Below are 24,785 nucleotides of genomic sequence, written 5' to 3' on the forward strand. Positions count from 1 at the left end.
GCCTTTGCTGTCAACTGAAATAAACCCAGATTTATTCCTGGGGAAGGGCATGAGTAATAACGAAGAAAAATTAAGCACAACCAGTGGATTGCACAAGGGAAACCCCAGAGTTAACCTCTGTATTTCAACCCACAGAAGGACTTTTGGTGATGCTAACCTGGAATGGAACTGAATTCAAATGCAAAGTCAAGTTAGGGAAGGTCAATGGCATGTGAATGACAGCTTCTGGGGGTGATAGAGGGGAATAACAATGGCCATCCTTGGTGCCAGTTTGGTTCTGGCTTTGGAAGAAGCCCATAGAGTGGAAAAAGATGGCACTGCTGCATGTGTGTGCACACATCAGAACAGGGAGGAAGGCAGCAGCCAGCTTGGGATGTGAATGGAAAACCTTCTGGGTGACAATGGGAAACACTGGGAAGGAGAAAAGGGAACAGGAGAAGCAACCTGGCTTTTCCCAGTTAAAATGATCATGGTGTTAACAAAAACCTCCTTCAAAAGGACCAAACCACAAGAAAAGGTCCCTTGACCCACTGCATGTGAGTGCCACAGCGAGCGGTGCAGGTGCTATGGCAGGATGCACCAAAACCAAGCCAAAGGGGACACCAAACCCCTTGCAAAGCTCTTGAAAGCTGGCTTTAAACGATACTGACATGTTTTGACACTGTTCCCTGACAACAAGAGCTGTAACACAAACAAGGAAGAATGATGTCAGGTATTAATACCGATGCTGCATGAATTCAGCCAATGTGGTCCCAATTAAACATCAAGTACAGCTGTCAGTTGAAAAATGATATTGCGACATTCCCTGCTCCCAGCTCCCATCCCAGGTCTGCTCGTTTCCCTGGTGGGATGCAGTTCCCTTCCATAAGGGAATGTGGTTCCCACTTTCCCCATCATGGCTGCTGTAGACTCAAGCCCAGCTGCAGAATGCATGACCCAGACATGCATCAGGAGGGGTTTTTCATAGTAAGTTTATGTCCTGCTTTACCCTGAGTTTTGAGCCAGTGAGGAAGTCTCTTTGCATGTTTTTCCCTGCAAAACCATCCCCTGGAACACTGGAAGCTGAGGAGCTTCTGCAGTCACCAGGCTCCAGAGGCAGGGACTGCAGGAAATCAATGCACAGGGATTTACTATCCAGTTCTAAGAGCTGGAAACACGAGTCACTGGCAATAAATAACTCTATTAACCAAGTGAGGCCAGACCATGTCCAACCGACCCATGGGTGCTACAGTGCTGACAGCAGATGCTCATACAGAAGTCAGCAAAGTGCCTGATTTTATCCAGGATTGCCAGAGAGAGTAAATCAGCCCAGACAAGCTCGTTTGACCAGGACTTCTTCTGGTTTTAACTGCTCCTCAGAGCATGTTCTTCCCAAACACTTCTGTATCAGTTTATTGCCTGGAGGACAGACCAGGAGATCTACAGGACAAACCTGAACACACTCATCCAATTCACCTCTGCCTTATTTCAAGTTACTGGAGAGGTTCCCAAAATTCAGGCCACTCTATGGTGTCTCCAACTGAGGATCCACCCAACCATGAGTTGTCCAAACCCATCATTTGTTTCTCAACCATCAAACATGGCTGGGAGATTCCAGACTCACAGACAAGCCCTGTGCAAGGCTTATACGACAAACTGGCCCTACTGGGCAGCTTTGGGTCTATTCTGCTCTGTGCACCAGTGCTGATAACCATTGATTTGCAGTGATAACCATTAATGTGAACAAACACAAACACGCACGCTTATCTTCACAATGTTCCCATCATGTTTTGTGTTATCAGAGAGATCACAGAGCCCTGAGCAAGAGCAGCTACAGGGGATTTTCCTCTCACCACCTCCATTTGCTCCCTGGCTCAAACTGTCCTCATTTACCCTCCTCTTGGAGACAACTGCAGCCTTCCAGCAACCTATGTATTGTTTTCTAAGGGTGCTAGCTGAGATGGAAGACAGTGGGTGCCCCTCTGGAACCTCCCATTGACTGTAGAGTGCCTGAGCAGACACTGCTGCAGGCTTCAATTGAGGATGGATTGGGGGGGGGCCCAAAAAAAGACAATTAACCCCCCCCCATAATGCGAATACTTTATTATCAATGAGTGACTGGTATTAGCTTTTTGCCTGGGTATTAATAATAGTTCAAAAAACCATACATCAAAATTAGGGATTTCTCCTATTTTTGCTGTATAATTTTTCTCCTTTTTTTCTGTTTTTTTCTTAAAAAAAAAATCTGTATTGAAAGAATTATATAAGCCAAAGTGCATTTTCTGGTTTTTGTCCATATACACATTGCACCATACATAAATAATTACATTGTAAAAATGACTCCATAATTACAAGTATAATATATATTTTCATATAATATATAAAACTTTATATTAAATCTAGGTAGATGATATTTGGGATAGTCTGTGTCTTTTTCTTTCTCTCTAGTTTCCTTTCGTCAGAGGCTGACTGTTATCGATTGTTACTGAGTAAGATCTCCAGCCAACACGGACACGACGTGATGAACTGTCTGGAGTAACACGGCCCCCAGCCTTTGGCAAAGCTGATCCTCACGCTGTTGGGGTCGTAGGGCCCGTCCGTGTAATCCAGATCAGCCGTGTGCTGCAAGAGGCAGGACTTCTCGTAGTCAAACACCTTGATGGAGTAACCCGGCATCACCTTGCGCACAATCAAAGTCCTACAGTTGGGGATGTCCAGTGTCGGGGAGTTGACGAAGATGGGGTGCTCGCTGCGGTTGTAAGCCCACACACCGTCCGGTTCTTTGCTGAGTAAAATCCCGTAGCCGATTTTACTTCGAGTCCTTCTCACAGTCTCGCTCCTGTTTTCCAGGTTTAGCTGTCCGAGGCAGAAGCCGTTTCCTTGAGGTAGGTCATAAAATATACTGACAGACTGTTCGTACACTGTGTAGAGGCGGCCGACGCGCGTCCGGTGCTCCCAATAGGCCACGTTGCACCAGTGGCTCCTCTTCATGGCATCGGGCGATGTACTGGCATCTGTGGGGGAAAGGAGAGGAACAGTCAGGGTTTGCTGTGGCCTCCTGAGAGAAAACAAGTATGAAGGGGAAGCAAATGGCTCTTCCCACCTGTCACCGTTGCTCTCATGGGAACTAAACCTGCGTTCAACCCAAAGCTCATCTTCAACCCAAAGCCTGTCTTCAATGATGTTAAATGCCACCAAGAAACAAAGCTCAAGCCAAGGCTGGTGACCCAATGGGCCAGCTCCCAGAGAGCTCTAACCATCTTTCTCTTATTTAATCCTGTGTCCAGCAGCTTGGAGCCTGTGTACTCAAGATATGTGAATTCCTACCACCAAGAGCTGCCATGGGTACTGTACCACTGCAACTCAGCCAGCCCTGAGCTTGGTGGGTTCCCAAGCTCCTCCAGCACTGCTGTGGTGGTGAACCCCCATTCTCAAAGGCCATTTCATTGAGCTGAAACACAGGGGATGTCCATGAAGTGCTTGGATGACTGACCCGACACTTATCTCTGCTATGTAATATTCTTTGACAGCGATGCTGATGTTCCCACGGGGAACATGAAATCTGAGGAAGCGTTTCATGCCAAGGGGGAGTAGTTGATGCAAACTATACATGTCCTACTACAAAGCCACTGGAAATCTTTCCGTAACAATGAGAAACATCTCTTCTTTGTAAGAATTACATTCAAGGAAGACAGGAGGGACAGAGACTGCCAGAAATCTGTTTAATTTATGGTGCCTCCAGAATTTATGATGCTTCCAGAAGGAAGATGGGAAATCTCAGCCCTGAAAGAGCCCCAGAGAGGATGAATTAACCCCTTACTGAACATCATTCCTTCTCCTACTACACCGGTTAACTGAAAACCACCCTGGGATTTCAAGCCAGCCCTACTCCATGCCCAGCATTAAGCTCCCTGACAGCGTATCAGGCGCCCGCAGCCCGCTGACCCCTCTGCCTTCGTGCCATCACGTCTGATTAACTCACACGCGGGGTGATGCCATTATTTTGCTTCACAGACCCTATTGACACACCGGATTTCAAGCACTGCCCTACAGCCTTGGTTCTTTTCAGGCTCAAATTACCCCGAGGGGAATGGGCTCTCCTCCCCATTAACGACCTTTGAATCAAGCGGCTTTGTTAGAGTTTAACTTGAGTTGTAACTATACAAATTTAAGGGGAGGGAGATGGGGGGAAGGGAAGTAACTGGACAAGGAGGGAGGCCCTTTGCCATGGGCAATGCTCATCGTCTTGCACTGACCCCTTCACCCATCACAGGTCCAAACCACCCGGACATTTCAGATTGGCCTCTTTCTCCTCCATCTTCTGTTAAAGGGATTTTAGGAGCCAGCATAGGCGTCAACAGCCTCTTTTCAGTTTGATGCACATTTTACCCAGAACTAGGAAAGAAACCCCACAGCAATCAGACACTCCAATCCTGCTGGGAAAAGAAACCCCATTTCCCTGCATTTAGGGCAATCCTATATGAAGGAGTGAGCCAACAGCTCATCCCCCTTAATACTGGAGGTGATGTCCTGGGCTACCTAAAGACATAGGGAAAGCCCTGATGAGCTCAACTGGGTGAGATGCACCCCTTAAATTCAGAGTTAGTGGCACTGCACAGCACAGAAATCAGTGGTCAGAGCAGCATCCCAGAGCCAGTTTTGTGTTACCTTCCCCCAAGGACCAGGCCTTGTCCCCACCACAGCCCTTGCAGCAGGGTGGGACACTCCACCATGTCTCAGTGGCACCGCAGGGTCTTTGTGTCTCTGTGCTTTTGAGCCATCCCTGGTGGAAGCCCCTCAGAGTAAGCGCATCCTAATGCTGCACTCGGCTAATGACAAAAATCAGCAAAACCAAATGTTTTTCCCCATTCTTGTTCTTGGGCCAGTAACTGTATTTCCTTTGCCATCTCAAATGACCCTCTGGCATCTGGATAACCAGACATTAAACAAACAACCCAAGCTGCTTCAAAAGGGTAATGACTTCATTGGCAAATGCATGATGGACATGCTGTACCCAAGCACATTATTAAATACTGATGACTGGACTTGACTCTTCCTGCAGTACCTCCTGATGGCTTGCAAAGCACCAGCCATGTGAACGTGAAGTTTTATGGAAGGAAGAGAAGATTCAAATGTAGTTCTGGGTTAGAACCCCCTTCCCAGCTGCCTAGTGCTAATATGGTGCACTAAGAGCTCCACCAAGAACAGCAACTTGATATTGGTGATGAAAAGCTTCAGACCTATCTGCTCTTTAAAATGCCCTACAGCAAATAGCTCCAGATTGTTTTTAAGAGGTAACACAAGATGTAGTTCATCAATAACAGCATAAAGAAGAGGATCTGAGCTTCACCTGCAGATCCATCCTCCACAGTGCCCACTTTCCATAGTCATCTTTCCCCTATGACACCGTACAGTTGAGATGCCCCCAGTGCCTTTCCATAACTCTTCTCAAACGCTGTATTTTGCTGTTGTCTCACTCGAGTGATGCTTGGGGGGTTACAGAGAAGCTCAAAGCTTTTTATCTCCCAGGCCCAGAGGCTGGTAGCAATTACTGAGCTCTGCATCTGTTTAACCTCCCAACCTCCACAAAGCCCTGCATGCCCATTAGGTGAGCTGGTTTTGTTATGACCTCTTTTAGAAGCTACCACTCAGCCCCTGTGTTTCCCTCACAGACAAAGAATGGGACAACTCTGAAACTCCAGTTTGCCCATCAGCTGAATTCATCAGGGGAACAGTCAGCAATAAACATTTAAATAGGTGATTCCTATGGTTTACTGCAAATTAAAAGATACCTAGTGGGGGAAAGCAAGGAAAACAGTGTCTATTATACAAGAACATCTCGCTGTAGGTGCCACCATCTCTGATGCTATCTCTGCTTGCCAGGAACTGGCCAATATTTAGGCAAAATCATCAATCTACACACATGCTGCAAGCAGGGGAAGGGTTTTTTACACCTCCTGTTTTCACGCACCTGAAATAGTCTTCTTAAAATCATTTCCATGCACTTTATGGCAGAAGCTGCAGTGCACCCATCCATGCGTGCATCCTGGGGGGTTGAAGTCCCACCTGCCAATGTGCTTCTCATCTCTGTCACCCCATCACGGCTCCTGCCTGGCAGTGACAGCCCTGCCAGCTCAAGGCATGCCTGGAGATGGCCTGTGCTCCTTCACAGGGGTGAGGATGTGTTAGCTAACTGCACATCAAGCAGCTAAAAGTTTCCTTTCCACCCCTCTCTTCCTGGCCAGGGGTGAAGAAAGGCTTTAAAAGCCCTGCACCAGCTGCAAAAGCAACCTGCTCATGGCACACAGGCAAATAAAACACCCCGAGAGGAGACGGTTAAAAGGCTGCTCTGAAAAGCCTATGGAGAGCTTGGGGCAGGCCCCTCTTCTCCCCAGCCCCATCCAGGGGCTCAGGCTCCCTGCACTGCGGTGGGTTCTTTTGCTGTCTTTTATCTCCCAGTGCACTCAAGCAAATCCTGAGCAGATGAACTCATCTCGCAGCCCTGACACAGAGCAAGCACTTCACCAAGGCCCTCAGACAGGGGGGCCTGTGCTGTGTCTTATCCCCTGCCAAGTATTAGTTTCGCCTCCAGCTATTAGCCACTACCACTCAGCAGACAGCAGGGGCGGCCAGCAGAAAGGCATGTCCTCTGCCTTTTAAATAAATATTCCCTTTTCCCCTCCTCTTTTTCCATGCTGCCCTTTATTCACAGACAAGAAAATCTGCCTTTTTCTTATTTCATCTTCCCTTTTTCTCCCCTTTTTCTGCTGGAACAGAGGCAGTATGTTGGTTTTCTGTTTGAAGACAGCAAAATACTTGAGCTCTGCAGTGCCTCCCTCGATGCTATACGATGCATTTTTAACAACTATCATTGTAGGCAGCTACAACTCCTAACAGCTACATTTAGGCTGGCGTCAGGGCTATCTCTTCCATCAAAGCCACCTTTATTGATCAGATGGACGGGCTGAAACTCTGGCTCTTGTTTACTCTCTCCTCCAAGTCGCCGTTTCCTCTGCTGATGCCTCGCAGCAGACACATCCAAAAGGAAATTCAAACAATTTAAGATAAAAAAACAAGATAGGAAGCAAGCCCGAGAATCAAAACCAGAACCTAATGGGAAAAGAGTCTCACATGGCTCAGGCAAAAGGAATCCAGCTACGGGAATCAATGCAAAGAGCAAATACTGTAAACCCTCGCGGCGTTAGCAGCACTGCAGAGTGTGGAGGTAAAGAAAATAACTTGAGGTTTTAGCTTCTTTGTGCCTTGACAGCGTTTTGTGCCAGTGAAGTTCAAAGCAGTGCATTAAAAGAGAAAAGAAAGATGCTTTTTTCCACAACAAAATGCTGCCCAGTCCCACTGCTCCATGTCGCACTTAAAAAAGCAGGATGGAAAACATGGGCAGATCACAAAACACATGAAATATCTCTGATTCATGCTTTGGCTCTTCCAAAGCCACCAAACTCCTTCCCAGCAGGTCAAATGGCCCCCACAATATATGGCTGCAAGTAAGATCTTGCTGTGTAAAATGAGGGTGAGAAGGGATGTTTGCTGCAGTGCTTTGAGGAATAGTCCTGTTTTTGCACAGATTCCTGAGGGAACAGCCACAAGAGGCACAGTGCTGGTTTTCCAAGCAGAGCCTCCCATGAGGAACGGGTGCTGCCAGCCCCCCCCAACCCCAAACCGCACTCATGGGGTTTCAAAACACATTGAAGAGGCACCCACAGGGGAGACCATGCATGTAGAATACCAGAATGCTCTCTCCAAATGTGATGGGGCCTCGAATGCACATCTGGGCACCTGAAGAGATGAAGTGGGATGCTTAAAGTGTCCCCACACCCCATTTTCATGTCCCACCCTCCTGTACGCCTGCGTCACAGGTCAGTCTAATGCTTCTCCAGCCCTGGAGCTCACTTACATCATTTCCCAATGACCAGCATCTTTCCATTCAGTTTTGTTCCACTTTAGACTCTACGGATCCATTGTCAAGTCTTTTTTCTCCCCTGTGCCATAGCACAGATTCATGCTTATATACCCAACACACAGAGTATGGGAGCAGGATGGTTACAGCCACACACAAGTCACCATGAACAAGGTCCAGATAAAAAGCCCAGCACAAAGAACATGCAGATTTCCCCCAGATCTTCTCACAGTTCATGGGGGAGTCATCAGTTAAAAACAATCCCCCATGAACACCCTTAGGAACAAGCTCCAGGGGAAGGAAGGGGTTAAAGCTTTCCACAGCACAAATGGAATTTTTATGGCCCTGTAAGAAAGAAGAAATTAATTGTCAATCTGCCCCAGCAAAGCTCACAACCGTTTTCCTTAAGCCAATACACTTAAAATACCTCTGCTGTACAAGTTTCAGCTGGAATGCATCACTGCAGACCCCCCTCCCCAAGAGCCCCATGCTGCAACCAGCACCACGGCATCCACCCCAGCACGAGACGCTCTCCTTTCACACAGGGGAGAAGCTGAACATTGCTGCTGTGAAATGCCCTGGGGATGCATGGCCACAAACTGGGCACCAGTTGTCTGTCCATCCCCATTGGGAGCAGTGGGGTGGGACTTTGAAGGCATCTTCCCACCCTTGAAGAGTTGCACCCATTGGTGAGCCCCATCTTGGGCAGCAGCTGCTTTGTCAGCACATGGTAACACACCAACAATGGTTCCACCATAGATACTTAAGGTGACATCCCAAACCCACCAGTAAAGGAACACAGGAGGCCATCCTGTGGTGGCCCTGGAGACAGCAGATGGAGGCAGGAGGCTCTCCATGCACTGCCCCAATGAAAGTCAGGGGAAAATCCTAATGAGGACAGACACTTTAGTTCCCTTTCCCCACTACTTCTTGGGTAGACCTTCCCCATGCTGCAGAGCATCAAACTCTCTCCCAGACTTCTGCTTTGCTCTGCTGAGAGACACATAAAGATTCATCCCTCAGTGATAAAACAGGAGTGTGATTTCCTACTACAATTAACCTGGTGTCACCGCTGTGGTGGTTGGGTCCCAATCCCAGCACAGCTCCTGGCACGTTCCTCACATTGCACGTGGCTGTTGTGCAGCCACAGAGTTCAGCTCATTCATCTGCCAAGAGCCAACACCAAAGCAAGCACCACGAAGGGCCAAAGAGTGCTTGCTGCCATGTATCCACCATGGAGAAGGCATCTTCCTCCTTCTCCTCCAGCCTTAACCTTGGAGCAGGGCTCTGGAGGGCCCTGTGAGCCCATTTCATTCGTTAACCCAGTCGATGATTAACTCAGAACAAAACTTGTGCTGGGTTAATTAATTAGATTAGCTCCAAAAAGGGTCTGATGGGCAACAGAGCCGGTGGACGAGGTGCGTGGAAAGGCCTGGGGGGAAAGGGGGACATTTCCATGGCAGCCCAAGAAACAAAAGCAACACAGGACGGGAGCCAATGCCAAGAATTAGGATGAAAACAATTTTCTCTGCATAAAAGAAACCACTCTGCTAAATCATCAGCTCATGCTCGTTTCTTTTATATCCTTCAAAGCAAAACACATGCCATGTTTAGTCCTGCCCGGAAATTTGTAAGTCATCAGCAGCAAGCTTATTTTCAAGCTAAACTCAAGGAGTTTGTTTCTGAAGGACTTTCTCTGCCCATTAAACACACAGACCAGAACAGGGGTTTAAGGTATTTTACCCTTTTTTCCCCCCAGCTCCCCTGCCTGCTTTACAAAGGTCTTTTCAGCCAAGGGTGAAAAGTCCTAGAGAGTAAAACACTGGAAAAGCCCAGCTCAGGTTATTCTAAGGGTCGATGTTTTCAGAGCTTTAGGTGACTTTTTGGTTGGGTTTTCCTTGCACATAATCTCAGCTTCTCTCGCTTTCACAGGCACATTCATCACTTTTAAGTTCCTGGGCTGTGCATGTAACTGCTTTATACCTGGCATGTAAAAGTTAACACAACAATGTAAATACATCTTCAAAAGGAGCCCAAAACGTAATCACCTCCCTTGGCTGCCAACTCCGAAAGCACCAGACCTGTCATCAACCACAACTTGGCTGAGACTTCTCCACTGTTGGAAACCAGCCCTGGGTAAGTCCAAACCCATCCCAGGGTCTGCTGGCGCCTCCAGGAGTGTCCCCAGCATCCCTGCTGTGTGGATGTGGGTGCCCCAACCAGCCCCAAAAATGGGGAGAGAAAGGAGGTGGTGGAAGACATGGGGGATTAATGGGGAGGGAAGGTCCCTGCTAAATGATTCTCTGTAAAAACAAGATGTTTGCTGACAATCACTTGAGCATTGTCCAGTTGGGGTTTGCTTTTATCTGTCTCCCACTGCCAAATGGGCAAAGCACCATTATTGAGGGGAGAAGGCTCATTCCCCAGTGTCCTCAGGAAGGCAGGACTGTGAGGTTAGGGGACGCAGGGACATGGAAAACAGGGAGAAAACCCCCTTTTTCCCATATTTAGGTTGAGACCTCGCATGTTTTCAGCTCCCAAACAACCCCACACACACTCCCTTCCTTCCCCCTCCCAGAGCCTGAAAAACGCGGAGAATCCAGGAGAAATCACCCCATAAATCACTGCATGGCAGGCTTCCCTTTCAGCCGCCGCTGCACCGTCCAACGCTCCTGCCTGGAGCCCGGCCAGCCCTCCCTATTAATTAATCCAGGGGCCTCCCGCTGCAATCCCAGCTACGCCAACCACATCCCAGTTGGGCTGGGGGGCCAAAACCCAAGGGACCTCCTCAGCTCCCTTCTGCCTTTCCCAGTGCTTTGGCTTGGCAGAGCAATTTGAGGTGCCCTTACAAATGCCCTCGGGGAGGGAACTAATCTGCTCCATGACCAGAGCTGCAGCATCTCTGGAGCATCCAGAGACTGTGGAAAATGGGATGAATTAATAATAGTTTTCACTCCTTGAGAAGTTTCGGCTGAGAGCTTCAAAGCACTTTAAAAGCAGAAACTAATTAGCAGGTCCCTCTGAAGAGAAACAGGAATAACACCACTTTCCACCTCCATCACGCCTCTTGGGCACAGCACGTTGGGTGCTGGACTTGGCTCTTAGGTGAGCCTGGGAATTGTGTTTACTGGAGGGTGATGGTACAAATGTGAGGCCCAGGCTGTAACCAAACCAGTTCCCTGCCTGCTTCACACCAGTTTTCTGCTGGAGTGATGGGAGCTGTTCTGGGAAGCCACATCCTGAGCTGGTGAGGATGCTGCCAAGGTGACTGTAGATGCTCCTGTGGATGCCTCCCACTAAGGATCACTAACCCAGCACAGGAGGCTCAACACTGACACCTGCTCTGGAGAAAAGCAGATTAACAAACAGAAAAAGCCTTTTTTCCTCCCATTGTTAGAAGACACAAGGGCACTGAGCACCTCCAAACACAAAGGGCTGTGCTGCAAAGGCCACCCAGCTCGGCAGCACACCATCACTTACTCACACTGCTCTCAGCACAGACCCAAGCCCGAATTACAGCTCAGCCTCCTCCAGAAACAACCAAATCTTGCCATTTCCAGAGGGCAAATGCTCAGTGGTTCCCCTACACGAGGCCTCCTTCAGATGTCCCAGGCTGGTCATGCAACACCCGCCTGCAGAGCTGGAAACTTTGGGTTTAAGAGCTCGCACAGGACATGGGAAACAAAGCGACTGCAGCAGCTTTGCTGCAGTTTTACTATCAGAAACTGAGCAGAGATGCTTCCCAGGGAGGAAAATCAAAGCAATGCCACATAAAACATCACTGCCGGGTCGATTTTAAGAGCCTGCCACTGCACTCCAGCCCAAGCCGTTCCCTCCGGAGTGAGCCTGAAGAAGCCAGATAGCCTCACCCTGCTATCACACCTCGCTGGATTTACAGCAGAGAACAAGCCATGGGGTTTCAGAGCAGAGCAAGATGACGTGAGAAGCAGTGAGCAGGCTGAAAAACCCAAGGCCACCGTGCAGCCACCAGCAGCATCCTTGAGAGGAGAGGAGGGAGCTGGAGGCAGATGTCTGTCGGCTCCGTGCCAATACCACTGCATGTGTCAAGGACTCAGAAAGCCGTAGGAAACTATCACCAACCTGGAAAACAGGAGGAGTGCCAGGCTGGGGAGGCTCCCTGCAGGCCACGGGCAGGAGCCCATCCAATGTTTTCCTCTGTATGGGCTGGGAATGAGCTTTGCTCCTTCCTGGCCAGCTGGGTGCAGAGTCCAGCACTGGGCAGCTGTGAGAGCCCAGACTGGGACCTCTGGGAAAGCAAATATCATGGCTTTTCATCCCAAATCCCTGCTGGCTCCCATACCAACTGTGGGTCCCCCACCCCAACCCATCCTCTGACCCCCAGTGATACCTCCCCATACCAAGTGATTCTCCCCCAACATCCTTAATAAAGGCTATTTTTCTAGCATGTTATCAGTGCCCACATGTATATGGGAGGCAGACAGGGGCTGAGAGTGAAATGGAAATTCAGCCTTTGTTCTTGCTGCCCAAAGCCCAAGATCCTTATCCTGATAAAGCTCTCTCTGCCCCACTGTCTGAGCAAGCACCCCAAGACTGGGAGCCATGGTTGCCACTGTGTGTCACTGTCTGCAGGTCCTTCAAGCCCTGAAGAAATCCACCTTGTGCTGGATTACCCCAAGTTTTAAAGGGAATTAAAGGATTCTGGGTGCCAGTGTGGCCTTTGCAAGCAAACAATCCCTCTGGTGTGCAAGCCGATCTGGTCATGCTGAAAGGATAAACCTGGATGGGGAGGTCTTGGGGGTTCTGCTGGAGAGGAATTAAGCACAATGGGGATGGAGTCTCTGTGTGGTGTGAGCAGCTTGGGAAGAGAACAGAGGCAAGTCTTGGGTCCTGCAGCAAAGGGAGGATGAGGATGGCTCCTGCCCTCCTCCCTCCATGCCTGTCTGCACAGCAGGGTTGGGAGGGACATGCAGAGGGGTGCGTGCACCCACACACGCCAGATTTCCCCATAGCTGCTTCATGTATTTATGTGTCAACATTTTCTGTGTCTATTCCAGCCCTTACTCCAAGCAAGCAGTTCACTCCACTGACAACTGCTCGTGGCCAGCATCCATGGGCTCTTACTCCCACTCAAAGCAAAGACTAAACAATGACTTAAGCAACTCAGGATTTAAGCTCTGTAGATGGTCTCTCATTCCCAGTCGAAGCAGTGAGGATGCTGTGCTGGTGGTTTCTGCTTTGCAGGATGACCTACACCATGAACACCATGGATAATAACCCTTGTGTGTCATGGTATTCCACTCCTTGGAATGGTGCTCGAAATCCAATGAAGTGCAGATAAACAGCAAGGAAATACATGCATGGGTGAAGAACAGGGGATGTGGGATGAAAAAGGATGTAACTGCATGAAACCCACAACATTTGCAGGCATGTCTGCAGCTGGGTGAGGCAGCAACGTGTGGCCTCCGAAGTCCCCCAAAGCATCATCACAGTCATCTCCCAGATGACAGAATTCCTAACCCTGTATTTGCCTATGGAGAGTGGAGGTGACTCATGCTCATTACCCTTCCTGGCCAAGGAGGACTTGTTTTCATTTCTAAAAACCACAGTTTCTTCAAAAAAAATAAAAAAGGGGGTGGAAATAGGAAAATACCAAAACACACAGAGAACTCCATGGGATACATCCTGTCCTGCTGCTAATACGAATCCCAGACACCCCAATACTCCGGCTTCACTCGGGATGTTCAAAGAGAAGAGGATTAATGAGTTAGAGCATGGACACAGCCCAGCAGAGGCGCTGCCAGCATCAGCTCCGTGTCTCCTGATTTCCAGTAATGCTCATTCAATAAATCCCAGCTAAAATCATCGGGGGGTGCGTGAGCCGAGCTCAAGGGTCTTGGTCCAGCTTAAAGCCCCTCCCACCTCTCCTGGACAAGCTCTCATCTCTCTTGGAGGGCAGCTGGATTTTAAAGCTAAAAATAAGCTTTTCAGGACCAGCCTATGCAGGGTTCATGGTTGTCCCTCCTCCATGAGATGTTTCAGGAGGGCAACACAGCTCTGAAGTGAAGCACCAAACGACCTTCCCATGCATGGAGAGGAAACAGGGAAGGCGAGCGGGTCGGGCTCTTTGTAAATCAAGGCCAGGGAGATTAAGGGAGCATGAGAACACTTGGTTATGGCTAACGAGTTCAAGACTGCACCCCCCCAGCCGGGCACTGCGAGAGGAATAACCAAACTGTTCCCCTCCCCTCAAGGGAAATTGATTTGAAGAACTAAATTAAAGCATATTGGGGGGAAGTACGCCTGGTATTCGACATTAAAAGCCAGCCTGTCAGCAGCATGAAACAGACCCGTTTCTCCTCTCTGTATCTATATATATCATATATAAAATATCCACATGGATGCAAAGAACCCCCCTTGCACAAAAAGAATAACTGAGCATAAAATCCAAGTCAGGTATTTGGCTGAAATACCTTCACAAAGCTGCAAGAAGCAACTCCAAGTTCCCATTTTGGTCAATTTTTGTTCCTTATTGCAACATTTCTGATGGGACTCTTCATTGGGACTGCAGTGACAGGACATGGGGTAATGGGTTCAGACTGAAACAGGGGAGAGATTTAAGTTGGAAATCCGGCAGAAGCTCTTCCCTGTGAGGGTGCTGAGGCACAGGGTGCCCAGAGAAGCTGTGGCTGCCCCATCCCTGGCAGTGCTCAAGGCCAGGTTGGACACAGGGGCTTGGAGCAGCTGCTCCAGTGGAAGGGGTTGGGGTTGGAGCTGGAGGAGCTTCAAGGTCCCTTCCAACCTGAACCAGTCTGGGATTCAATGATGTGGAAGCCTCATCATCCAACCTTAGTGTGTGCATGGCACAAACCAATGCTATCGATGTTATAAACTCTGTCAAGTTTCTACACCAGAATCCTTAAATTGTTAAAAATAGGAAAGAAACTGCACAGTTCACATATTTTATAAAGCTGGGTTAAATCAACATCTGCAAAAAATATCCCTGTTAAACGAAATAGCAGGATTTCATTAAGTAAATTGCAAGTTGGCAAAAATTCCGAAAGAAAGGGAAAAAGCCACAGCCAGCCCTGTAATTTAAACCTTATTTTAACTGTGACAGCAGGACGGTGAGAGGCTGTGTTTCCAAATGAAAAATAACACTGAAAATAAAGTACCTGTTCCCCACCTCAGTGTCTGCAGTCATGATGCTAACAGGCTCTTCCCTATGGAGAAGGAGTGGGAGCTGCTCCTGGCCCTGCATCCTCTGCATTGAACCCACTCAACCTGCAGAATCCAGGATTTTCCACCACTGGAGCACCCAGCTCCCTGTGGGGTGGTGGGGAGTGATGGGTGACAATGTCTGTGAAGCCATGTGAGCTTAGGTACCCCCCCATAGATCTGCATCCCATAGTTCCACGCAAGGAAAAGGGAGCAAGCCCTTTCCCTGAAGGCTGAGCAGCCAAAAGCTGGGATTAAGATGGCTGTGGGTCTGAGAAACAGCTCAGTCTGGACAACACTTCATCACTGCCCATGTTTCAAACCCATCCTGCTCCCCTGCACAACACCAGTAGCCAGCCAGGGCTGGTGGCACCTACCCCATCCCATGCGGGCAGTTTGTCCTGCATGGGTGCCCACTGTGTCTGTGTGGCAGCAGCTGGGCTCCTTGCTTGGGTATCTCACAGAATCCTAGGATGGTTTGTGTTGGAAGGGACCTGAAACCTCATCCAGTCCCAACCCCCACTGTGGGCAGGGACACCTTCCACTGGAGCAGAAGACCCTGAAGGGATGGGACGTGTCCTGCTCACCTGTAGGGAGCTGCTTTTGAGGTTTCCTTTGGGACTTTGGTGTTTTAGGGTGGTCGTGGCACCATGTGCACAAGCTGCTCAGGGTGCAAGGACACATCCTCAGCCTGGAGGCACAACCACCCTCAGCATCGCCTGGGGCAGGCAGGGAGCAGGCAGAGCATCGCCTGCCCTTCCAGCCAGTGTTCCAAACCTGTGGAGCTCCTTCCCTTTCCTGCCCGAGGTGACTCAGGCTGGGCTGGGCTGCGTGGGGAGGCTTTGCTCTTCCCACAGCATCAGCCAAAGCCTCTGCAGGAGCCATCCCTGCAGGGGACAAGGACAGGTGGGGTGGGCTCCTGCTGCGGGACACCCCAAAGGGCCCTGTCCTCTTGGGGCTGCCTCCTCCAGCACCAGGCACTTGGGGTCCAAATATATATATGCATATATATATAGAGAGAGAGACAGATACATACTTGAGCTCCAGAACTAGCGCAATTAAATTCCCCATGAAAAGCCCTGCTGTAGCAGGGAAATCACCTGGAAGCAGCGCTCTGGGATCACACCTGATCTGTTTGCTTTGAAAACACTCACAAAACCTCAAAACAAAACCTAAACCCGGCTGGTCCAACAGGCAAACTCGGAGCTGAGGAGAAGACCTTTAACAAAAAGACCAATTATTTGCTTACAACGTTTTGCCTTTGCTGTTTTTCCTGGCATTTACGACACCAGAGTTATTTTGAAGGGCTGTTTGCTCCATGAGGAGCAGAGAAAACAGGGATCCCGTTTCCTTTCTGATCTAAACATCCGTTTGCCGTGCGAGCAGGAGGAAAGAAACCCAAACAAACCATCCCCCCATCCCCATACACCTCAGGAAGAGCAAAGAAATGGGTGGTGGGTGCCACTGGGGAGGAGAGCACCCATCCTGCTGCTCCCTGCTGAAGAGGATTTCACCTATTGCTATCCAAGGGGGCATCCATCCCAAACCAGCCCTAAATGAAAGGGAATGGTCTTCCCAAGGGGTTTGGGTTGCTCTTCTTGAAGAAGACCAAGCAATGGATACATGGCTGGAAGTCAGCATCTTCCTCAACACATATACCCAGCACATTGCCACCAGTGGCTGTACTCTCTTGCAGTAGGACTGAGAAGCTCCAAAGACTGGAAAAACAGGCAGGCTCCCAGCCTTGTGCTGGATGAAGCAACAGATAAAAGCTGCACGGGCTCCTCATAGGCATGTTAGAGATAGAGCATCACTAAAGCCTTGCAAAATCAGACATGGGAGCAAAGGAAAGTGGTTGTCCTGGGGCAAGTGCAAGGCAAAGCAGGGAAATCCCTGCCTGCTGCCAAAGCTCATTCCAAGCCGTGTGCGCTGTGTGGCACAAGTCATCTCAGCACCCAGAAGCGATCAGGATGCTGTAGGGATGCAGGACTGGATAGCCAGAATCAGGGCAAGGGCAGGATAAAAGTGCTGGAGATCCTCAAGCCTCCCCAAAACCCACTGTGTGTTAATGACTACTTGTGTCTTGAAGGCCCCCTATGCCAGAAAGAGCACCTATATCAAACCAGCCACCTACAGACCAGTGTCACCACCACCAGAACCCCCAAACCTCACATCAGGAACCCCCAAAGCTGCAAGTCCTGGACCAAACCCTGCACAGAGGTGAGACCTTGCACATGTAATTGCTGCACAAAGCTCCAGAAGGTGCCTCCTGCCAGGGCTTTGTGGCCATTGAGCCTCCCTGTGTGGGGACACACACATGGGTCACCCCCAGGACCTGTGCTGTCCTTGCCACCATCTCCTCCCAGCTACACCCTCCACCTTTCAGTGGGCAAAGGGCCAGCTTGCCGTCATGTTCCTAAATTTCCTGGCTTTTGAGGATACAAGCCAGGTCATTAACATTATTTATAGGTTCCTGTGTACGAGTTCCCATTTGTTTGACTGCTTAAAAACATTTAGGCGAAAAAAAGGAATTCCTGGAGGTCAGGCAGTGAAAAAAACCTCCCTGTGTCCATGGTCTCGTGGACCCAAAGGATCAGCAGCTCCTTTAGAGACAGAACTGTTGCCTTAAATGCTTATTGTGTAAATATTTAAGCTACTTTATAAGACTTGTACAATGTACTTAGGAAGCATAAATCTCCCCCTCAGAGGCAGCGCAGTGGTGCTCGCTCAGCCAGTTTAGAGAACACAAACAGGGACAGTTCTAATGCTAATGCTGGACCCAAGGGGCCCTAAGGTCACAATCTTATGGAGATAAATACTCAGCTGATCCTGTTCCCTCACCCCAAAATGCAGCGTGGTGGTTACGTGACACGAGCACTGCAAGACAGGTAATTCCAGTGTCACTGTGTCTACACCAATCTATTCACAGTTACTGCTTAGTGGATGGCATTATGGATAGAAGCCCTGAGATCTTCTCTTTGAAAGGCAGCACCAGATTTATGTCTGATTATGGGCAAATCTCTAAAGCCAAACCCAGCCACTAATACACATGCATTTATAGAATTAAATCTTTGTATTCCCAAATGCCACGTGGCAGCTTTGAAGCAAAACCTAAGTCCTTATGGACACCATCAGCATCCCTTACCAGTGCAGGTGACTGCAAGCAAACCAATGCCCACCATCCACCACAGCTGCTCTCATGGGTGCTCTCTGGAGGGACGGACTTCTCAGGTGAGCAACTACTTGCATTACAACAAAAAGATGCTGTGCTGCCTGACACATCTGTATTCAGGGTGTTTTCCATATGGAAAGCCATGCAGCTTTATGAGATTTGCTTGACATGGCCTTTCCCAGCTCAAATTCTTCAAACACATGCAGGTCTTCTTATCGACTGCAGGAAATAAGATGTTGAGCCGTTCTTCCCCCCACGAACAGTTTCTTTACTGTAATTTAGGTGTGTTTGAGGCCACAACAACAAATGGAAACAGGGAACTGGAAGTTTATTCACTTTGCTTTCTCTTGGATCTGATGAAGTGCATAGAAAGTCCAGAAAAACACTTGGATGGGAGTTCAAACACCGCTGTTGGAAAGACGAAAGCGCGCTCTTCCATTTGGTGCTTAAATGACGTTTTCTCATCCTAAATCATTTAAACATACTCACATTCCCCACATGTCTAGAAGCACTTTTCACTTCTATTTATTGTCCTAACCCAGTGCCCTCAGCGAGCGACCACGGCTGTTTGAGGCAACCTGGTTCCTAAGGGGAAAGTCCTTGCAGGTCAGTAAAGGCTCATGATGAGCAGAGCAGCCTGACTCTTACTCTCCAGCCCCCATTTACTCTCCAAACACCATCATATTTTCCTCTTTTTCTTACAGATAAATTCTTCCATGCTGCACATGGGGACAGACAGGTTCTGCTCCAAATACTGACCAGAAACTCAAAGGAACTCAACTGACTTCACCATGGTTGTATTTAGACAGCTGTAACTCAGAGCACAAATTGGCCTGGGCCTTCAAATTGTCTCTTTCAGAGATGCTCGAGCTGCTCTCTGCCGTCAGTGATGAAGTCAGCCTTACTCATCTGAGCATGGAGCATGGCTCTGCCATCAGCACCATGAAACAGCTCCAACAAGCTTGAGTGTGATTCTTTCTTCTAATGATGCAATTGTAACCAATGGAAGGGTCTGGCCACAGGTATTTTGGCCATCCCTGCTTCGCAGCATCCCACCAAGGTCACTTTAATGCTCACAGTTTACAGTTATGGCAAAGAAGCCAATGCCTCACCACTACTGTGACATGAGATCCTGGGAAAGCTTTAAAACTATAGAACTATTAAAGCCTATGTGACTGTGGAGCTATGGGCAGACCACACAGACCTAGGACATCTCATTCCCTGAGGTGTCCACCTAAATTCCTTGAGCTGTTGAGAAGGTCTAACTCATGAAGCACAATGCTTCATGTAGCCAATGCTACAAATCTTAAAGGAACTAGGAAATATAGAAAGACACAAAATAAATGGGGATAAACTTGCCAGGAGTCAATTTAGAGGAGAAACATTGGAAAGGTTTTTATCACAGGACAACACAGCAAAGAAATGGCAACGTGAATTTAAGACAGAGCTTGACAACCACAATGCGCTTCCCAAAGGCAGAAGGTAACTGGTCTGAGACACCCTGCGTGCAGTTATGTTCCTACTTCCTTGTAAATCCATTATTAGATTAAACAAACAACGCAGCCCCAAGGGGACATTTGTCTTCATGAATCCCAAGCCCTGCTCAACGCTCCGGGTACCCCGACGGTTCCATCCCTGCTGCACTCCACTGAACCTCTCCCCACGAGCTCACTGCACTGTTTAGTTAGCGTGTCCCAGTATAAAACCCTGTTTATTTTGGCACTATTCACACGGAGAACCCAAATAAAGTCCATTCCCCTTTCTGTGCATCTCCAGCTATTGACACTGCTCAGGACCGATCTGCAAAACCAAACAAACGCATGTTGTGTAATGGAGCTGGAAAAACAATCAGGAAGGGGCTGGAGATGTGCTCGCAGGTTCCCGTGGGGAGGGCTGGAAGGGGAGGCAGCCCAGGGGAAGCTTACAAGAAACTCAACTTTTACTCTGAGAACAACAGCCTCTATTTTCTGCCCATGACATCATGCTCCCGACCGCTATTACACAATGGAGATAGCCCAGTGCTGGTTGAAGTCACAGAGGACTTCACTGCTTCAGTGCCACTGTGGCACATTTCCCTCTTAAAAATAGCTCTTTTGGCTTTCACATGCCTTGCAACCAACCAAATCCTCTCCACTGCCTCAGCTGACACAAGGATAAATCACAGCATCCTGGGGCCATGAGAGCAAGGCCAGATCTTCATGGCAGCGATCCCCAGCAGGGAATGATGCAACCTGTTGGGACACAACTCATCTGACCTCTTTTAGACTTCTTTTGAGAGGTGAATTGTGCCCTAGAAGTGGCTTTCTCCCTGCTGACTGCAGTTAGGTATCTAGAAGGTATCAGGGATGGGTATCTGTATTAATCTATGAGTGGGGACTGCTACCCAGACACCATCAAAATGGCTCCTGAAATATCAGCTCTTTCTTACACACAAAAGCAACATCTCACAAAGAGAATTCAAATCTTATGGGTTTCAAATCTTATGTCACCCTCCTGGATGACTCTGGCAATGAAATCAAGCTGGAAACAAACTGTGAATATAAATACATCTGTGCATCCTTCCACCTGCAGACACAAACCTGAAGCATAATTGGTGGCAGTCAGCTACACCTACGTAACTAGAGGATGCCTTGAGTATTTTCCAGTGTTGCTACACACAAAGTACACCCCCATGCTTTGAAGAAGGTAAATGAGATCTCCCGATGGCTCTTACAGCCATCATCTGCATGCTGCAGCTTTGCAACAATCAAAGAGGCTGATATAAGATTAAATAGACTATTTAATCCCTGGAGGACACAGGGGCTGAAGAAGCACAATACTGTGCTCTGCAGGAGATGGTGAAGTTACAGCTCAACTCATACAACCTCTCTCAAAATCAATGCTTAAAAGAAAGAGCCGCCACTACCTCCTCTTGCAGTTTGAAGGAACCTGTGATGGCCAAACCCAGGCTGCTGCTGAACAGACCCATCCCAGCCACAAAAGAGCCTCTGCACCAACAGAGTCTCCTCTGATGTGCAATGTAAAAGGCAGAGCATCGATTCCTTTTTAGCCCTGTCACTAAGACAGACACCTACAAAAGTAAGTCCTACTTGTGCCTTCCCTTTGGCACATCCTTGTTCCACTCCATGGCATGGAAACATGGTAGAGGATGGGATGAGCAGTGCCCAGCCCCATGCGCCCACCCCACTTAAAGCCAAACTCACCTGGCTTCAGGTTTCCTTACGATTCCCAAAACATGAATACATCCCTAACTCTGCAGATGAAGCTGAGCCAAGTTTCTGGCAAGGGCTGTGTTTGGGATTGAAACAAGGGGAAAAAAACAGTGGTTTTGACCCAAACCCAAGATTCCCCCCCCCCAACTTGGCAGTTTGCATTGCCTTTTGTCTCAAACCTCAGGGCTCAAATACTCTCCTTGAGGAATGGGAGGGATTTTCAGAGCTCTGCAAGACACTCAGCTCCGTGCCTGACATTGGACATCCTGATGGATGCATGCAACAGCCACCATGAGGCAAACACAGCTTCTAAGGCATCAGAAGCCCAGAAAGCTGGGAGCCTGTTCCTAAGCCCTCATTGCAAATCCCAAACCCCATCCATGCCCAGAGACGAGCACTCAGCAGAGCAGTTAAGAGGCTGCACACAAATATAGCTGCAGGCATCTTTCCGACTGCTGCAAAGTCAAGTTTAAAAGCAGGATGTTTGGCTGAGCTGCTCTTCCCTCAAATAAACACCCACAACCTTCCTCAAAACAGAGAGGCACCGCATTGGGAGCACTCCCGTTGCTGGGCTTCCAAAATCCCAGGCTCCGTTTTCCCCCCTCACTGTAGGACACCTCCCCAGGCTAGACAGGACCTTGGGAATGGCCAGAGCACTCTAAGGGGCATGCAGGCATCCAAGTTAAACCCAACCTGTTTCCTTCACGTGAATGCACTCACCCAGGTGCTGAAGAAATGCCCTTTCCCTCTGTCAAGGCAATAAACTATGGCTGGTAACTGCATCCACCCTCACCTACTGCAGAAGGGCTTCCTTATTTCATCAGTTCTAGAGGGAAAACCACATCTGTGGTTCTCTTCCCATCCATGAGACTTGACGGAAGCCAACTCAGGTCCCTGCATCTAGGTGAGGAGCCCAAGCAGAGACATTAATCCTGGTGCATGTTTCAGCTACAGCATCCAGTTTTCCAGCCTGTGGTGCCTGCATCATTCTGGGCCACTGAAGGCTGGACATGAGAGGGGTGTTGGTACTTAATGAATCAAACAAGTGTTGTTAATGCTTTAAACCAGTTTCACTTGCAGTTAAACCCTCAGCTTCCTTGCCTGTCTTGGAAGCATCCCCTGAATGCCCAAAACCTTTCCAGATGTTTGAACAGGGTGGAAAACACAGCCTGAAATCCCACTGGATGCTTCCCTTGCTCAACACACCATCAACACCCAAATCCCCATGGGTCTACACCAAGGCAGCCTGATCCACAGAAGAAATGGAGAAACAAATAAGCACCATGTCTTAAACCTCTAATCAAAGCAAGCTTGTGCTGCGATGGCTGAAAAGCCGTGCAGAGCATCCTGCATCCCAGTCTTCCCTCTGCACAGCACAGGGCTCCAACATGGGATGGCTCAGGAGCCGGCCCCAAACCCCAAGTGTAAAAGCACCCAGGGTGTTTCAAAGAGGACAGAGCCAGGAGAAAAAGCCTTTTGGATGCTGAGGGAGAGCCAGGAGCAGTGAGAGGCAGGGGCTGAGCAGTGCCAGCTTCGCCCTTGCCCGGCCCCTGCACGCAGCTTGCTCCTGCCTCGGAGGGGAAACTCGCTTTGTGAGCCAGCTGCTTCTCATTGTGTGCCTCTCGCAGCCTGCATGGGGGGAAGAGAGCCTGCAGGGAAGGGGAGAGGGAAAAGGAGGGGCCAGAGCATGGGATTAAAATAATATTGTGTAGAAATCTCAATGAGAGGGAGAAAAAGGGGGAGAGAGGAGAGAAACAAACATCTTCTGCAAGGCAGCGATGGAGCAGGGGGGGTTTGAGCCCTGGCTGAGCTGGGATTATCTTTGGCTCTCAGAAATGTTCTGGTCTTGGTAAGTTTGTCCTCGTTTAAACCCTGATTGATCTTATCACACACATCCAAGCAGGGCAGCCCCTTCCCATCGGCGAGGTAAGGCAGCCAAGAGCATCCCCATGCATTTAACATGGACAATGCATTCCCTGCTCACATAAACCTACACTAGGCTCTCAAAGCAACTCTCCTGAGCAGCCAAGTCTTGGGGAAGTGACTGCCCTCCCATTAGCCATTAGCATCTTTTTTACTTCCTTTTTTCTGCTGCTTTTGCATTTTAAAATGAACAATTACACTTGCAGCACACTGGGATGCACACAGACACATGAGGCTGCATGGGAAAGGGCTTCCTGCCCCACCATGCCCAAAACCTGTTTAGTGACAGAGCTGATAGAAGCATGCAAAGGCCACAGTGTTAAACAGATTCTTTCATTTTTGCTTTGGAGATTCAATTCCTTTGGGGAAAACAAGGTTTTGAGCCAAGAATCAAGAAACTTTGCAATATTATTTTTACTGTTTACCATCTTTATACAATGGCTATGGCCTGATCGCATCTCTTGAGGTTGGCCTCTGACTGCAAGAGCTCAAGCTGAACTTCCTGGGACCAAGTATCCCTATGTCTGGTTTTGCCTGCAAGCCTCATTCAGAATCATTCAAAAGCCAACTAGACATCTACATACATATCTTCATGCAGCCAGTGTAGGGGAAGGCTTAAGTGCATCCTCATGTGAGCATTACAGGATGGGGGGTGGGTTGTACACCAGTCAGTCACTGATAGAGCTCCAGCACTGGTTTCCTATGAGGAATGAGCCCTGGGCACCCAGTTTCCTTGCTGGCCCTGAACAGCCACGCTCAGCTTCTCCTTCCTGCAGGTTTTAAGGCAGTCATTAGCTGATGCTTCCCCACGAAGCAGCGCAGCTCAGCATATAAAATACCAAGTGTGAGCAGCCTTTGAAGCGAAGCCCTTCAAAGCCAGACACATACCAAATCCACTGAGGTTTTTTTACACAAACAAATTCAGCATGGCAAGAGCAAAACTAATTTGCAAAGATCTTTAATGTGAAAAGTCTCAAATGACCGACCCTTTCAAGCACAGCTGAATTCAATCTGCCTCTAAAGGTCCATATTGATGATTCAACGTGGAAAAGACCATGGGTATTTCCAAATATGTGGCTATAATGACCTGGAAATCAAAACCAACCCTAATTTTCTTGTTGCAGTGGCCCCAAGGGCTCCTATTCTAAACCCAGGGATGGGCAAGTGACATTTTTTTTCTCTAAACATACTTTTGCTGACATTTCCCTTTCATTAAAATAGCTCAACAATGGGGGGAAGAGCAACTCACTATGCACATAGGATCTTTACCTTACTTCGTACGTGCAAAGGAATTTCCTTGCTCTCCTCTGCAGTGGAAGTTTCCAGTCACACACAAGTGGCTTTAGCAGTGTCCCTAGGAAACAACTTTGGGTGTTGGGGCTGA

General features: G+C 48.7%; 1 protein-coding gene across 1 annotated transcript in view; it reads right to left on the reverse strand.

The window, feature by feature from the left end:
• Window positions 1-1,742: 1,742 nt before the first annotated feature.
• The window catches only part of SMAD6 (SMAD family member 6), a 39,813-nt gene continuing 16,770 nt past the window's right edge, over window positions 1,743-24,785 (reverse strand). Inside the window, exon 4 of the mRNA XM_034066083.1 lies at window positions 1,743-2,993. Within this exon, the coding sequence (XP_033921974.1) occupies window positions 2,452-2,993 (542 nt within the window). The 3' untranslated portion in view covers window positions 1,743-2,451. The remainder of the gene's footprint in view (window positions 2,994-24,785) is intronic.

Source organism: Melopsittacus undulatus, chromosome 9 (assembly GCF_012275295.1).
Source record: "Melopsittacus undulatus isolate bMelUnd1 chromosome 9, bMelUnd1.mat.Z, whole genome shotgun sequence".
Lineage (NCBI taxonomy): Eukaryota > Metazoa > Chordata > Aves > Psittaciformes > Psittaculidae > Melopsittacus > Melopsittacus undulatus.